The sequence below is a fragment of the Drosophila virilis genome, chromosome 5 (genome assembly GCF_030788295.1).
Source record: "Drosophila virilis strain 15010-1051.87 chromosome 5, Dvir_AGI_RSII-ME, whole genome shotgun sequence".
NCBI lineage: Eukaryota > Metazoa > Arthropoda > Insecta > Diptera > Drosophilidae > Drosophila > Drosophila virilis.
In genome coordinates this window covers 24,399,382-24,417,592 of record NC_091547.1, presented here as the reverse complement: position 1 = coordinate 24,417,592, position 18,211 = coordinate 24,399,382, and the positions used below count along the sequence as shown (strand labels likewise).

Here is an 18,211-nt window from a genome sequence, read left to right as displayed (position 1 = left end):
TAAAATTAATTTGCATTTGCATTTGCTTTTTTTGTTTTTGTTTTTTTTTTTTTTTGCTTTTGAAGTTTGCTTTTTGTAAATTGTTAAAGTTTTGGTTTGCCGCTGGCAGCTGTTTGCTTTTAATTGATATCGAGTTGTGTCTGGCTGTGTGTGTATATGTGAGTGTAAATATGTGTGTGTGTGTGTGTTTTACTTGCAACACTTGCAACTCGCTGCGCCTCGATTCGGTTGCAAGCTGCGCTGCTAATTTGTGTACTCATTTTTAATATATATATATTTATATATATATATATATCTGTACTCGTATATATATGTAATAATAATATGCCATATTGTATATAGTAATAATAATAATGTATATATATATATACTATATAATATATAATTTGCGTGGTTTTTAATTTTTTTCTTCTTTTTTTTTGTAAACAAATTGGTTTCGTATAATTAATTACAAACTACAATTCGCGTATTTTTTTATAATAATAATTATTTAATAATAATTTTTGTTAGTTTTTGTTTTTGTTTGTTTGCGGCTTAAATACTTTGGGCTACGCGTTTGTTTTCTAGGCGTGTCTGTTTGTGTCTCTGTGTGTGTATGTGTGTGTGTCTGTGCTCGATCAGCATTCGATCTAGGCATTATCTATGTACTCGCTTTATATATAGATATATTTCTGGAAGTGTCTGTCGCAATTTCTATGGCCTCTGAGCTGAATCTGAACCGATCTGAACTATTTAACTTATGGACTTATGGAATTGCGCTAATTAAATGTCGGTACAATAATTTCATAGCTGGAATCTCGGCGTATATCATTTCTTCTTTTCTTTTTACTTATCATTTCATTTTGTCAAGTGGGCTGCTGTGGGCGTGGCATGGCATGACGTCACTTGGTAACGCGGCCAAAAAACGCATTTAGCTAAAAATCTGTCTGCTGCTTAGAACTCTAATTCAATAATCGAATATATATATATATATATATATATATATCTGTATATATATCTCGAGAACTATATAATGTGTGTGTGTGTGTGTTTATCTGGCTGTTGTATATATATATATATATATATATATATATATATATATATATATATATATAAATTTATTTAACAAACTACTAATGTTTAGGGCTTTATGCACGCTTTTCACTACCAAAAAACTACGCGTAGTAATTAATTATAAGTTGTATAATATATGTATATATACATATACATACATACATATATGTATCTATATATATATATATAATTTGTTTTTTAAATATGTTTGTTGTTTGCGCTTAATTCGCATTGTTGCTCCGCGTTTGCTCTTTTGTTTGTAAAATCCATTTAAACTTAATTGTTACACAAAAATAATGTACAATAATAATAATAACTGTTTCTCCGTTTTTCTATTTTCTCTCTCTCTCTCTAGTAAAATTTCAATCAAATTTTCTTTCTGTTTGTGTGTGTATGTGTGTGTGTGTTTTTTTGTGTGTAAGCAATTAAAATATCACCAATATTTTTGCTTTTTACGTTTTTCCTTTGCTGTTGCACTTTTTACTCTTTTTTTGTGTTTTTCTTTTGCTACTTTCGCATTTTTGTTTTAGTTAAAAAATTAAATTAAATTAAATACAATATAAAATGTACAATTTTTCATGTTCTTTTTTTTTGTTGTTTTTCTGACGCATTTCTTAAAAAGTTTTCTTTTGTTGTTGGTTCCATTTTCTTTCTTTCGTTTTTTTTTTTTTATGTTTTGTTTTTCGCTTTTTGCTTAAGTAAAATGAAATGTAGGGCGGGCGAATTGGTCGCTGGGCGTGGCCAAATTACATTAAGTACAGGTGCTTAAGTTCTGCGAGTGGGTGTGCGTGTGTGTGTGTGTGTGTTTGTGGGTGTGTGTAGGTGCGTTTTACTATTTTTTAAAAAATTTCTGAGGCTGCTCTCAAATACTTTTTCGAATTGTTTTTGTTTGTGCATATATATAGACAAATATATATAGATATATATTTGTAGAGTATGGAATGTTTGCGTACTGGCCGCTGCCGCTGCCACGCCCCAGCGCTCACCCGCCTTGGACCGTTGCTGCCCCCTACAAAAGAAAGCGGGCAGCTCTAGCGGCTAATAATACAGTAAAGTCCCAAATTAGAGTACATCGAAACGAAATAAGCTTCTAAATACACACAATTAACAAACAGGGGGGGGGCGGGGGTGTTGGTTGTGGGTGTAGGTTAATGGGGTATGGGACATGGGCCATGGGGCAGGAAAGCAATAACAACAACAGGCAACAACAAAAAATATTCAAACAAAAACAGGCAACAATTGGTGGTGGTTAGGGTGGTGTTGGTGGTGGTGGTGATGACGGCGGCGTCTCTGGCTGGGCATCCTTTCGGGATACTCGCTGCTCTACTGCAAAATGTCCTGTATATTGAAGTTGTCGTTGTCCAGCGAGTTGATCAGATCCTGCGTGGAGAAATTGCCGTCGGGCAGATTGTCGAGAAATTCGAGACACAAATCATTCGAGTTGGCCACCACCGAGTTGATCGTCTGGCTGATCGAACTGGCGCTGGCAATGGTTGCCGAGCTGCCGACCACGCCGACGCCCACACCGACACCAACACCGACGCCTACACCGCCCGCCTGGTTTGCACCATTATTGTTGCTGGGCCCGTTGCCGCCGGGTCCTCCGCTCTGGCTCTGCATCTGCAGCTGCAACTGTTGCTGCTGCTGGTGTGTTGTTGTCGTGCTGGTGCTCTGGACAAATTGTTGCTGCTGCATGGTGAGCTGCTGCTGCTGCTGGGTCTGGCTCATGTGGATGCTGGTCATCTGCATCTGGGTGGCCATCATGCCGCCACCTCCGCCGGCTGCTGCGTTCTGTTGCTGCTGCAGCAGCTGCTGCATCTGCATGTTGCCGCCGCCGCCGCCGCCACCGCCGGGTCCCATATGTTGCTGCTGCTGCTGCTGTCGCATTAGCTGCTGCTGCATTTGCGCGGGCGTCAGCTGCATCTGCGGTCCATTGGGGCCGGGCATCATGCCACCACCGCCGCCGCCATTCGGTCCATTGCCCGGCGCATTGGGCGCACCATTGGGCATGAAGTTACCTGGAAAACAAGACGATTAGTTGCAAAAATTAAGCTGTAAGACTCGGCTTTATCGACTTTACCGCCATTGAATCCACCGGGTCCTTGACGCATGGGTCCGCCTGGTCCAAAGCCCATCTGCTGCTGCTGCTGCGTCATCATCATGTGGCGCCATTCCTGCTGCGAGCCCATGGGCATGCCGTCGGGCGTGACCTGCACATTGGGCGGCCGCTGCTGCTGCTGCTGGCCGCCACCACCGCCGCCCATGGGTCCGCCTGCGCCGCCGACGCCGCCACCACCGTACGGGCCGCCCATGCCGCCGCGTGGCCCGCCGCCCGCACCACCATGCTGCTGCATGTACATGGCAGCATGCTGGGGCCGCATCATGGGCCCGGATGGTGGAATCGGCTGCTGTGTCATGCGTCGCATGGCCGCTGCCTGGGCTGCGCTGTTTGGAAAGCGGCCGGCACCACCGCCGCCGCCAACACCGCCGCCCACGCCCACGCCCACGCCAACGCCTCCGCCACCGCCACCGCCTACAGTCTGCTGCATCATCTGGGCCTGCATTAGCTGCGCCTTGGTAGCATTGTATTCCGGCGGCGGCGGACGTGCGCCAGCCATGTGCTGTTGCACCTGCTGCTGATGCTGCATGGCCTGGGCGCGCATCATTTGCTGCTGCTGCAGGAACTTGGCCTGGCTGGCGGCCGGCACCGGGCCTCCCCCATTGCCGCCCATCATCATCTGGGCATTGGGCGCGCCGCCATTCGGATTCATTTGCATAGGATTCATGGGTACGCCGCCGGGTCCGCCCATTTGCATGCCCGGCATGCCGCCCATGGGTCCGCCCAGTTGATTCATTGCACCATTGTTGGGTCCGCCGGCGCTGACTGGCACGCCGACAGAGGCATTGCCGCTGCCCGCGCCCACCGGCACGCCGCCCGGCGTCTGTTGCTGCTGCTGCATCAGCGGCACATTGCCGCCGGGTCCGCCATTCGCATTGGCCGCGGCCTGCGCCTGTGCAGCTGCTGCCGCTGCTGCTGCTGCCGCTGCCTGCGCCTGCGTTTGACGCTGACGCATATTGGGCGGCACCTGCTGCTGCTGCTGCTGCTGCTGAGCGGCGGCTGCCTGTTGCTGCTGTGCCGCAGCAGCAGCTGCTGCTGCCGCCGCCGCCTGTTGCTGCTGCTGCTGCGTGAAGTTCATGCTTTGGCTTTGGGAGAGCGAGAAGCCGTCGGAGGGTACTGTCAAATATAATTCAATTGATTCGAATTTAATGTGAGTGCACTCATTGGTGTTATTCATTTGTCTGCGCTGCTTACCATTTGAATTGTTCATGTTTTGATTTGGTTGCTGCTGCTGCGGGCCATTCGGACCGCCCCCATTAGCGCCCGCGTTGCCGCCGTGCGGCTGCTGCTGCTGCTGCTGAGGATTGGGGCCAGCGTTCCCTGGTTGTTGCTGCTGCTGCTGTTGTTGCTGCGCGGCCTGCTGCTGACTGAAGAAGACGCCCTGCTGCGCGGCAACCGAAACGTTGCTCTTCATGTCGCTGCTCAGGTGCAAATGCTGCCCAGCGGAGACCTGTGATGAAGAGAGAGGAGCAGAGAAGGAGTAGATTAATTAAAAGTCCAATTAAAATTCAATATCAGTTTCGTTCTGTTTTAATTGAAGGCCCGACAATAGCAATTCGACATATTACGTATACGCACTGTGCCTGTCAGTTGGCAGAGCGTAACGAAAACCTTCTCGACTCGGGAATTATTAAAGTTACCAGATACCAGATTTGGTATGCAGATTCTCGATTAATACACACAGCTTGAAACACAGCTTTACCCAACAGAAACCCAAAGCGAGGCATTAGTTCAAACCTTAAAGCGATTCACCGATAATATATATATATATATATATATGTTTTCTTTCGTTTGCAGCCGTAAAGCACGAGCTCATCAAGTGATATTTGAGCGCCAATAGCTGTAGTTTATCTCTGCTAATTGCAATCAAGCTGTCTGGCTACAGACTTCCTCTTATGCCCCGGCCCCTGTCCCTGTCCCTGTCCCTGTCCCGCTGTCCACTTTCCAATTTGCATCAGCTTTGGGCATCCTGCTGAATTTGACTGCCAGAGCCAAAGTCAACGATTTTGAGGCTAATTCCCGGACAGTTGCTGGGCCAGGCGACGCATTTAAGACCTGGCCATCACCTACTCCCTTTACAGCTGTCAGCCTTTGCGTTGCGGCTGTCAACAGCAGCCATAAAGCTGGTAAGCGGGGGGCCTGTGGGCGGGCTGGTGCGGGGGCTGTGGCGCAGACATCAAGTCGGCTGCTGAAGCTTATTATCGCCACAACTGCATTCGCATCCGCATCAGTGTCGCATTCAATGGCTTCTGCTGCTGGCTAAGCTGCCAAATTCAACACACACTCACACACGCACACACACATAATCGCACATACACTGGACAGACACATAGCAACAACATTGAGGCATAAATCTTGTGGCACTTTTCGAGTGTCTACTTTGGCGGGCAAAGGCATCTTCGGCTACAATCCGCTGTCCTCACCCAGTTCATATTCATATTTTCAATTTATTTGTTATTGTAATGGAGGGCTACTCCCCAAGCCAACCCCCTTCAGGAAATGGGGTTAAAAGGGGCAACTGCGCGACGCATTTCAATGCCATGTGCCACAGCTCGTGTTGCCCCCAAATCATGTGTGTGTGTGTGTGCAGCTGGAGATGCGTACAGTGAAAACTCTGCTCACGAACAGCGTCGCGTTGACAGAAAAACACGACACGCGCGCTTCTCTTGTTTGGTCGCAGGCTAAGGAAATCGCTTGCCCCTGGCCAGGCACCTTGTTCTGGTATATACACAGGATTCCGTGTCCTTGTCTGGGTCTGGGTCTGGGTCTGGGTCTGTGCCCGTGTCCGTGTCCGTGTCCGTGTCCCCGGCGTCGTCCTCGCTGTCGTCCTCGTCCTCATCATTGTCAACTCAATATTCGACTCGACGCGACGCATAGGACAGTCAATAAATCTTGGCGACACGACTTCAGCGTCGCTCGTTGTTGCCTCGTGTGTTGCTTTTTTGGTGGCGCCCCAAAAAGCGCACTAAGCAACTTTGTGGCCTCTTTTGGCTGCTGCTTTTGTTGTTGTAATTGCTTGTTGGTTTAATTTATTGCGTTTTTTTGGCTCACGCATATGCCTGCGTGTGCGTGTGTGTGTGTGTGTGTGTGTGTGCGTGTGGCATAAAGTACACTGATTAAAAGTCATGGACTCGCTGAGCTAATTGAAGTTTAGTGCCAACAAGAACAACGGCAACAGCATTGGCCACGGTCGCCAAGTGTTGCCATTGGGCTCGCTGCCCCAGCCGTTAAAACTTCCAGCACCAGCACCCCCCCCCCCCCCTCTCGGCCCTCTGTTACCCACCCTACCCCATGGCCGACATTTCATAAATCATTTGCATGCCAGTGGCAAGGTGTGAAATGCGTCTGCAACACGACGTGTGGATGAGAATGTCTGAAATCTATGAGATACGCAGTGTTGCTTATTGCGTATACGCAACGTAGACTGAACAGAGAAATGCCTTAAATATGTTGCCATATATCTGTATCCATACACCAGCAGTAATTAAACAACATCGCAGACAAACATATGACATATACTTGACGCTATTTTCATAAGAAAAATGAGAAAAAATTAACTTTAGGCATATTTTTTATGTTCTATAGGAGCTTGAGAAAGCTCGCAAATGCCCAAGTTTGATAAATGAACAAGGATTTCATAACTGGACTTGAATTTCGGACGAATGCGCCTTTTGCTAAGATAATAATTAAATATATGATCATACACAGACAACATGAATAATTGCAAATGCATTCACAGACACATATTGAGTGCTTCTAATGAATTCCCTTGGCATATTGATAACAGGGTGAATATGCGATCGACTTAATCGGTGCTTGAATTGGTGAATGCCTGCACGCTTTTCTCATTTCAAATAATTGACTTTACAGAGATCCTTTGTAAGGACTCAATAACTAAGTCATTGGGCAAACAAGGCGTAAGCACAGACTTTTTACTAGCATACTTTGGGGCGCAACTTGCACGAAAGGAAGGGAAGGTGGGGAGTGGGAATGGGAAAGGGCTGCGGGTTTGGTTGGCAACACGAACGACTTCATAAAACAAATCATTACAGCAGCTTTCATAAAAGGACAAACATGGCACTGTCGAAGGCGCAGGACCAGGCGCAGGACCAGGCTTAAGCCATCCACCAGTGGCAACAGTGGGGGGCAGCATCAGCCAACGGGCAACGAGACTACATACATAAAATATCAATAAAAAAGTTTAAAGGTAACTGCGACGACTTGGCGCGAGCGTTGGCGACGAAACCACAACAGGAACAGCAGAAGAGGAAGCGCCAGCAGCAGCAGCAGCAGCAGTAGCAGAAGAAGAAGCAGCAGGAGCTGTAGTCGTCCTCTCTTTGTAAGCCGTGCGCGTAAATCCTAAGCTATTACCCCAGCGCCGCCATATTGATTGCGCTAGAGACAAACCGGGCAGCCCGCACACACACACGCACACACGCGCACACACATGTCACACACACACACACACACCCACGCATGCCACACAGCAAGGACTCGTAAGCAGGAAATGCGCATTTGACAAGCCAAAAAGATTGCCGCATATGCCCTGCTGTCGCATCCCGCCCCCGCCAAGGGACTGATATTTGAGCAGAGGGCAACTTGAATGCTGCTTGGGTGGCCAGCGTCGACTGGGTGGGGGGCTGCCTTGCATATAGACTTGACAATGATATATGTGACTATGCCACAATGTGTGCTGCTGCTGCTGATGTGTGTGTGTGTGTGTGTGTGTATGTGTGTGAGTGTGAGTGTGCGTTGGGGTCGCTCTACTAAAAAGAAATGAAACTTCAACTCAGCCTCGGGGGCTGTTTCTTCTTATTGGCCCCCATACAGGCCATAAGTAGTTGAAAACTGAGAACACAACTGTACCACAAATCAACACAATAACAAAATGTGAGGCGGCACTTAAAATAATTGAAAAGGAATATATAGAAACTGAACTGAAAGCTACATGAGCCACATGTCAAAACATAACAGCTGATGCTTTGTCATGAGTTAACAGCATGCTAATAACTCAATGTGGCTTAACAAATGTTAATCTTACGCTTTGCTGCAGCAATTATATTCACGGCGTGATTTACAGTTACAACTGCCCAACATGTTAATGTAATGTTGGTTAAACGAGTTGCATTGTTGGGCTACTGAATTTATATTTCTGTTAGTAACAGAACAAACTTTCAGATACAACCGTTTAACATGCCAATGTTTATTAAGTGAAAGCTTGCCATATGTTGTTTTAAATTTTAGTTTTTAAATTGATTGACTCTGGAAATGTTTGCCATGAAATATGTTACTTAACATTAAGGTTTTACAACTGCCCAATAACATAGCCTGTTAAGGGCAATGCTGTTTTTAACTGCAGCAAATTAGCATTCTTATTTAAAGTTTATAACGAGTAAATCGAGTTTGTCACTTTTTTTACTCACTGATCAATTGAGTTACATTTAAGCTGACAATATGTGCGACTCCCCCCGGCACCAGCGAAAGGACGAAGGATAATTGGAAGTAACTTCAAGTGCGCGCACAGAAAGCAATCGAAACAACTGAAGCAACAGCCGCCCACTCATCGAATTATGAACTTGGCAGCGGCCCAGCGTAGAGTCAATGAAATTAGCAAAAAAAACACGCCCCTACAACTGTCGCCCCCTCGCAAATGCTAAGGGAGGCGGTAGAGTCCCCAACGCGAATTGTCTGTGCGCCGCTTTTCTTGATATTTTTCCTTATTTGTTTCCTTGTTTTTGGCACGGAAGCCAAAAAATCCAAATGAAGCCAAGAGAATGTGTCGTCCTGCCCAGGAGACGGCCCCATGGAGTGGGCATGTGTGGGGCGCAGGAGGAGGCATAGAGGCCGCTGTCATTGGATATTTGTGTGACATAAACTAGCTACTCTCTTTCTCTCTGCTCTGCCTTGCTCCTGCTCCTGCTTCTGGCTCGGCTGGATATTTAACGAATTTATGACAGTGTCTAACAGAGATAGAGATAGAGAGAGAGAGGGTGTGGGGGAGAAATCTCATTTGGCGAGGCGTTAAAGCGAAGCGAATTTGATTTTTAATTGGCAATGACAGCCAAATGAGGAGGCGCTGCGCACAAAAATGTTATTAAGCATAAACTTTAAAGGCACTTATCGACTTATCGACGGGATTAAGATTAGGATAAGAAGAGCGGAAAATGATGTGACTGAATGATTGACAAAGCAATCGATTGCTATTAAATGGCATACATATTAAAGAAGAAGCACGCATGCGCCTATTTTAAAAACATAGAAAGATAACCCAACTCCGTCTTAGTTTTAATACATATCACAAAAAGTTGAAGAATTTAGTTGCCCAGATCTTGCGATGTGCTCTGCGCGTCGATCATCAGTCAGTCTGTCAGTCAATCAATCAGGCAGAATAAACAGTTTTGTGTATAAAGAAAAAGTTTCGCTAAAAAAACTGACGCAGAACTATAAAATTTGATATATCTCAGCTAATCTCTCACCCTGTCTCTCTCTCTCTCTCTCTCTCTCGTTCTCTCAGTCTAGTCTAAACTTGAGCTTATTTCCGTCAAGCAGTTAGCCAGGCCGTTTGGATATTCCTCTAGATTACAACACATTCTGAACAGCAGCTTAATGCGAATCTCTCGGGTAGCTGCCAACTTTCACCAGCTCGGCAGCAACAAGAACGAGAACTACAAGGGAATAGCTGGTATATCAGGCAAGTTTGAACGAGCGGTGAGTGGCCCAAAGGATTCGAGTTGCAGGCTCGAGGGTAAATGTCAATATATGTATGTCTATGTGTGCACGAGAGAGACCCAGCTACAAGCATGTTTCACTGCAAGAGTGAAAGAGATGGCCTCACTGTGTGTGTATACGTGTGTGTGTGTGTGTGTGTAAAACTTTTGAAACAGTTGCAGTTAGCACACACAATGCAAGGGAACCCTTTGGCCCTCAATTCCGCACATGGTATAGACACAAAGAGGTCCCAATCTCAGTTACACAACAGCCGCAAACCCCACCCCGTCCGCCCCCTTTGTCTATGTTCATGTGCTTGCGGTGTGTGTGTATGTGTGCTGCAGCATGTCAATGATCATAAATTAAACTTGCAATAATTATAAATTAAATTTTGGCATAAATGGGCATGAGAGCGCCATATGCAAAAGCGGGGCAAGGGTTGGAGGGAACCTTAGCGGCAGAGGCCCTCCAAAGGGGGCGGGCTTTGGGGGAGGCAAAGCAACAAAACATGCAACGGCTGCCGCCTGTAGCCCCAAATGAACTGTACTACATCACAGCGAGTATATGTATGTGTGCATGTGTGTGTGTGTGTGTGTGTGTGTGTGTGTTGTGGGTGGCTGGGGAATTGTGCGCTTAAATCATTTGGGCCGCTTTGTGGGCCGCAGTGCATTCGATTTGTTACTTTGTTGGTTTAATTTAAGGTCCAGCTCATTGGACATGATACTGAACATTGGACACCAGACACACACACACACACGCACACACACACACACACACACACACATACACCTGTACAATTTATGAATGCATTTTAATGGATCGCTTGTCAAAGTTAATGGCCTCGCCAATGCCGTAACGAACAGCCTGCAAATGACTCCGGTTTAAACACATCCGCACCATAAAAAAGTTTCACGATAAGCTGAGCAACTATGGAAAGCTAAGCGTGATATAGGCCAGTTAAGACTAGAACCCTCTATAAAGCCAATATCTAAAATTCAAGTTGATTTATAAATCTAAGATTTACAAGAATTATCATATCAAGCCCTAGATAAAAGACAAGTCAATCTCTAAAAAATATTCTTTTAAATTTGATTTAACGCTCATCCCATCTAAAGCTCACGTATCCAGACGAGCAAATTCCAATAATAAAGGTGAACAATTTTGTAAAATATACCTTGACCCGACTAATTCCGGGTAATAATTGCCAGCACACAATAATACAACAATAGAAGAAAAATAAAATTTGGTAAAATTCTTTGAAATTATCTTTATAGATTTTCGCAGAATATACGAGATACTCATAATACGTATATCCAATCAATTCTATGAATTTGCGTGCCTCGAAGCATATTCCAAATATTTCTAGGGTTACATTGAATTCCATGCTGAAATACTTTTGCTATTTTATTCTCACTTAGCCCGTTGGATAGGTCTAATGAACATTCTCTTTCAAATTCAGATTTGCTTCCTTGTTTAAGCTATAAAAAATGTGTTTTCTTGTTAGCTCTTAATGACTTAGGAATTGAATGTAATTGGAAAAAGCTGTTGCCCTAATTGGTTGAAAAATCTCTGAAAGCCATTCCGAGATAAATGTACAATACATTCCCATTGCGTGCAGTTTGCTTCAACATAACAATTTAACAATTATTGCAACGATAACGAGCTGTAAACAATTTCAGTACGTAATTGTTTTGGGCCAGATCGCAGCATATTTGCTGAATATAGCAAATCGATCTCTCGCACTAAACCCAGTTAATGGGTATACAGAGCACTTATCGTTGGCTCCGGCGATAAGGCAGCAAATGATAATGGCAAGAGGCTCGCTTGGGTGAGTCAGAGCCAAAGCATCTGATAGATAAAACAGCTGCATGGCAACAAAAACAAAGCACAGTTGAAGAAGAACAAGACGACGAATTGAAATCAAAATAGCAATGGGAAGAATTCTTTGGCGAGTGACTCGTGTGCCACAGCAGCTGTCGGCCGACAGCGGCAGAGGCAGCAGCAGAGGCAGCGGCAGCGTTAGCTACAACAAAACATCTGCGAACCACATCTACACAACTGAAAACGCCAGCGAAACGCGCGCGACTTGCATCTGAGTCACAGCGCGTTTTCTGGCGGCGACGCGATATTGAAATGCCAAACGAAACGTGCCAAGTGCCCAGCGAGAAGAACTAAATGCAATCACTGACAAGCCAGAGCGACAGAGGAGGGCGGGTGAGAGGGTGACCCAAAGATAGAAAGATGCATGGAAATTGCATGTCGCATTTGAGAGGGGCGGGTGCTTGGGTAGGAGGTGGAGGGGCCATTACAAATGAAATGCCCAAACTATTTGTCACCCAAATTGAGGCGGAAAAAATGCTTGAAGAAAATTGCAGCAAGTGATATGAGTATAAGATAATAGTATAAAAGCGTATAAGATATAAGAGTATACATATGATAATGATGTGAACGCAGGTATGAATTACGATATACGTCTAGACATACGATATACGATATTGCGATTGAAAAAGTGAATTGCAGCGGATGAGATGAGAATAAGATAGTTGTATGACAGTATAAAAGCGTATAAGATATAAGTGTGTTTATAAGATGTTGATATAAGCAAAAGTATGAGCATACGATATAACTGTGAGTATACGATATACGATATAAATATTGGACTGTGAAGAGAAATGCAGCGACTATTATGAGTATAAGATAGTTGTATAATGGCGTATAAGATAAAGTTGAAATACCCGCATGTTTATTATAAGCTGACGATATGAGAATGCGATAGAATTGGGAGTGTAGGATACACATGAGTTATTACTATGATTATTACTACGATATAGTGTCAGTAATATACATATATGTGTAAGATAGGTATACATGAGTATAAGATTATAGTAGATTATATATACTTGAAATCAAAATCAAGCGATTTATATATGTAACGTTTTGACTGTTAGTCTAGCAGCATAATGTATACCATTTTGAGCATCCTTTTTCGTTTAACGAAAATCGTGTTTAATTCGATAAAAATCTATTTAACGAATTCAGTTTGGCATCGATCAATCTAATCTATAGTTAAATAACAGCATTCAAATAAGCTCCCCCTTTCCTGCCACACCCTACCCGCCACATTTTCGTATTTACGCTTTAATTTGAAGTTCAGTATTCGTTAATTTTATTTACACGCACTTTTCAAATAGTCGCTGCAAAGCGCAATGAGAACGCACAAAATTCACGTCCAGCGACACGTAGCAAAAATTATTGCAAATTGCGCAAAATGAGACATGCCCACAGATCAACAACACACCACCCTCCCCGCTCCCTCCCCACACCTTAAACCATTTGGAGGGAAGGGTTACCTCTAATTGAACTGGCAAACAAATGAATTGAATTTTCTGCCTTTGACTTTTGCTGTTGATGCATTCACAAAATTTTTGGAAATGCAAATGACTTGAATGGGCGGAGGGGCATGGCCCATGGCTGGGACTAAAAATCAATGAGAATTTTGCAAATGGCGAGCATAAAAATCCATTTAACCAAAAATCCCAACCAAACGGCAATCGTTAAAGTTAATTACTTAATTTATTTGCCCAACCGCAGCAGCAGCTGACATTGCCAAAGGGTTCGCAATTGTTGCTGCTGCCATTGCCGCTGATGCATTAAAATAATAAGCAATTAATAATAATAAAAGCAAACAAAACAGTTGGCAAGCCGCAAATGCGGCGGGCTAAACAAAAACATGGCCCGTCACATAAACTGAAAAAAGGTTACCGCGCTCTAAGTCCCGAACTAAGCCCAGCTCTCGCATGTTTATTACACACAAAGCGCATCGCAACTATCTGCAAATAAACATAAAGATACCCTGTAATGGGCGGCAGTGGACACGAAATACCCAAAGCTGCCTTTTCAACCAAAAGCATTATTAAAGCAATTGTTGTGCATTTCCCCCACCTCAATCGCACCCTTAAAATATCTAGCTGGAAGCCAGACGTACAGACAACATAAACAACCTCTCTAAATACCAAGTAGATTAAATACAGATTTATAAATTCTCTTTTAAATATGAAATTCTGCGACTCTCAATGGTACTTACTATCCGCCTGGCAGATACCCTCGCCCTTTCTAAAGTCCTGCTGCACGAGTCAGGCATACAAACACCTTATGATAGCTTTCTCTCTCCCTCTCTCTCTCTCTCTCTCTCTCTCTCTCTTGGTCTCTTACTGTTCTCTATATTTCTTTTATTATTTTCTTTTTCTTTATCTTTGTCTTAGTCTTTTCTTTTCTTTTCTCCTCCTATCATACGCTAAAGCATATTAACCTCACAAAAAGATTCATTTCTTTTCCACCCTTCTCATTCGTAAACGTTTTACTATGGACAATTCTCTCTCTATCTCATATGTTATGAATTTAGCCTCCCGCAAAGAAGCTTTTTGTGTTATCCTCTCTCTTTACGTCCTATTCGTAAGGGTTTTACATTGAGCGATTCTTGAGATTTGTCTTAGATACAAGCTGAATACGTTTGCAGCATCAACTTTCACACTCACACACAACAATGTTATCCGCATCGGCGTTGCCCTTTCCCTTCGCTTACGCTCAGGCTGTTTTTGGTTAGGGTATTTATCAACACTTTCGACTCATGTCCTCGTGTCGACCATTTACATTTTCAATTACTTTGCGCAAGGACTTTGAAGTGACGAGCGTCAGACACGCACCTGTCCAACCCAACGCCCGCTCAACCCGCCCTCAAGCAGCCATCTTTTCTGAATAGTCAGCCCCGCCCTGTGTTGTGGGCCATCTCGTTAGCTAGTTTAATGCCTTGGTCACAGTTTTGGCTCCAGTTATTGTTGTTGGTGTTGACGCCGCCTGGCAAAAGATCAAAAGTGCGCCCAGACCAAGACTGACAATATAAAATTACACATACGCCATGTTGGCCAGGTGGGTTAACTGGTTAGTTGGTTCTACTAGGGCTCTGTCTGTTTGTTGTGGCTATATTAGAGGCCCTGTGTGTGTGGATACAGTGCTTTTTGCAAGTCCTTTTATATTTTTAATTACTGGCTTTGCCGTTGTCCTTGTCACGTGCGCACGACTTTTCCCACACGCCCTTACCTCGCGGACCCCTCGCCGCTGAGAGTTCGTTTTTTTTTTTTGTCGAGTCCGCCCTCATTTTCACAATTTCCATTTTATTGCAATGGAAATTTGTCAGCAGGCCCTTAAATATTTTTGCCCTATAACTAAATTACTTTATTATTAGAGCGACATATGGATGGGACGTGGGTCTTTGGCGCAACTTCTACTGTGTTCCTCCAGCTCTTCTTCTTCTTCTTCTTCGTGTTCTTACTCTTGCTATTTTATTGATTTTCCTTTGTGACATTTTTGCAGTCGCTGCCGTCGTGTATTCTGCCGCACTCCTTGAACTATTTTTAAACGGCACTTAATTGCGTTAAATGACGTCACAAATGCACATGACTTCCATACAGCTATTTAGCTCCTTGCGGGTGCCTTACAAAAAAAAAACGCTCCATTTAAGTACACAATGCCATAATAATTATTATTATTATGATAATGGATATCGCAGTTGTAGAGCTAAAAAGGCTTACATTTAAACGAAGACTTTGTAGCACAAGCACCTCACATATTTCACCTATCTTTAGCCTTAAAGACAGTCAGATGAAAAGCAACAAGTTGATTTCCACGCATTTTTCACGCTAGAGAGCGGAATTGGCCAAAAACCTCGTGTCAGTCAACTTATCCGTCAGTCACAATAATGGAAGATTTATGTTTCTTCATACGTTGCAAATAAGTATTCTCAAGCGCTTTCGAGCTCATCAATTTAAGCTTTAGATAATTATAAGATATGCAGTTAAATATAACATCATAATATTATGCTAAGCCTTCAAGCTCTGTTTGTTTTTCAACTCTTATGAAACAGAGAGCGGAGTTCACAGTTGCGACTCTTAAAGGAATCGGAGGATTCTCTGATTTTTCCTTACGCCTTTCACATAATCTCTTGCATGTAATCTCTGCAGTTGAGCTCAAGTTTCGTGCGTGATTATAATGCGAGGGGGTGCAATAAAACAAGGCAAATGTAAGCAAAGGCAGCTTTTAGACCACTTTGCCGAGTCCCACACCAGACCCCAATTGTTGTTGAAAAAGTAATTAATTTGATAAAGTGACTGTTGCCTGTTGAGGGGGCGGTCCAAGAAGTGGGCGGAGTGGCTGGAGTAGCAGTGCGCGGGAGTGGGCCCTGGTCAGACATATTTATGAGCAAATATACAGCAACAGATTGTGTCCAGTGCGGTCCTGTGTGTGGCGGCAGTCAGTTAATGAAATGAGCTTTGCTGTTTTGACACGGCTGGCAAACGTTGCGTATACGCAATGTGGCCGTTAAGTTTGGTGTTCTTTTATGTTTCGTTTGTTTGTAAGTGTAAAATTCTGTGACAACAGCTACAAATTTTAATGGAATTTCAAATGTTATGTTTTCTGTATATTGTTTGTTTATGTGCATGTTCTCTTTCTCTCTCTCTCTCTGTCTCTCTTGCTCTCCATTTAACTCTTTTACTAAGTCTCGCTTTGCTACAAATTGCACTTGACCGAGGCTCAACCCGGTCGTTTGTCTGTTCTGGTCTGCCTTTGACAGTTGCATAAAATGTAACGATTTTTATTATTTGCATGTTTTACACACACACACACACACGCAAACGCACACACCCGCACACCTAGACATTTTATATGAATTTCCGTCTGGAGTGGCATGAAATTTAAACAAATTGTGCAAACACTTTTTGATATGCCTTACAATCCCCCTCTCGGCTACTAGCTCTCTATTTATCTCCGTCTTGCCAACTCTTTGGCTCTTTGCTCTTTTGGTCTGGGCCAAAAATAAATAAAAACTAATTTGAATATTCAACTGCAGTCGGTGATAACAAACTTTGAGCCTGTGGCCTAAACAAATGCGACTGCAACTTACAAATAAGCCAAAAACGTGGCTATGGACAAAAAAAAAATCTAACCAGAACTTTGCAGTCGGTTGCTATCGACTGCGAAATGCTCTGCTCACAGTCTGCAAATATCATGCATCTGGTTGAGGAGCAAATACTTCTCTGGGAAACTTTCTCGATACACCCAATTTCTTGCTCGACACCAATATAGCCTATTTACCTATATGAACAGAGTATAGAAGTGTTGATATTGTGACAAGATATGATACCCTAACAATAGTTTGCTCCAGTTAAGTTGACGTAGATTAGTTAGTGTCTCAGCGAGAACTGCTTGGGAATTATAGTACAACTTCTGTTTACAGTTTTGCAAGCACTGCACTTAGGCAATGTCTCAAAGCCCATTTTGTGCTTAGTCGATACAAGCTTTGGATCAGCTTTATTATTCCAAAAACATAAAATGATAAAGAATATATGAAATGGAAAAAAAGGGAAATACAAGCGAGAGCTGGCAAAACATTTTGTAAATCTTTTGGCAAACGGCTCGAGAGCTCGAGTTGGAATCGCTTTTTATGCCTGGCAGCCTATAAATATGCGACGTGAGCTGTTTGCAGAGCGAGCGCGCACACATACACACGCACAACAACTACACACACACACACACAGACAGGGTTGAGGAGCAGCAAAAAGTGTTGCATACTTTGGTGCGTCCGCCGCGACGATTTGTCTGTTCGCAACTTTAGCGCGAGATTAGAAAAAATTAAACTCAGCAGGGAGGGAAAGAGGCAGAAAGAGAAGACAGAGAGCGCAAGAGGGTGGGGGAGTAAGGGGGCGTGCGACAAGCGAATTATAGAAAGTAAAATGTAAAACCTGAGCGGTTCACTCGCCAAGAAGTTGCTTCGTTTCAAATAATATCCATTAAAATAGATTAAAAACTGAAATATTTATATATGGATATATATGTATCGGTGTGTGTGTGTGTGTGTGTGTGTGAGAGTGGCGCGATGAATATGTATGGATAATGCCCCAAGGGGCACGCAGCGCTCGCCCGGCGAAGGTGAAAGTATTAAAAGTACTTGCCACTTGCCGCTTGCCACTTGCCGCTTGCCACTTGCCACTTGCCACGCTTTACGCTCAACATCGTCGTTGTCGTCGCTGCGTTGTTATATGAAGCAGATTACATGGCATAATAATCACAACGCACACACACACAGATATACACATGTATATATACACACAAACACACACACACATATTCGCCGAGCAGCCAAGCGATAGATAAATGCGGCAAAGCAGGGGCCAACTTGGGGTTAAGCACACGCGCAAATATTAAATTTTATGCCACGCAGCAGCGAATGAAGCAAACACAACCAGTTCCAAGTTCCCAGTTTCTATATAGATACAA

At 43.9% G+C, this 18,211-nt stretch overlaps 1 protein-coding gene across 2 annotated transcripts in view; it reads right to left on the bottom strand.

Moving 5' to 3' along the window:
* The window catches only part of mam (neurogenic protein mastermind), a 36,986-nt gene continuing 18,775 nt past the window's right edge, over positions 1–18,211 (bottom strand). For both annotated transcript variants that reach the window (XM_032437483.2, XM_070210209.1), the window contains exons 4-6: positions 4,367–4,622; positions 3,134–4,288; positions 1–3,071 (exon numbers count right to left, since the gene is read on the bottom strand). In XM_032437483.2, coding sequence (XP_032293374.1) covers positions 2,377–3,071; positions 3,134–4,288; positions 4,367–4,622 — 2,106 coding nt within the window. In that variant the 3' untranslated portion in view covers positions 1–2,376. The remainder of the gene's footprint in view (positions 3,072–3,133; positions 4,289–4,366; positions 4,623–18,211) is intronic.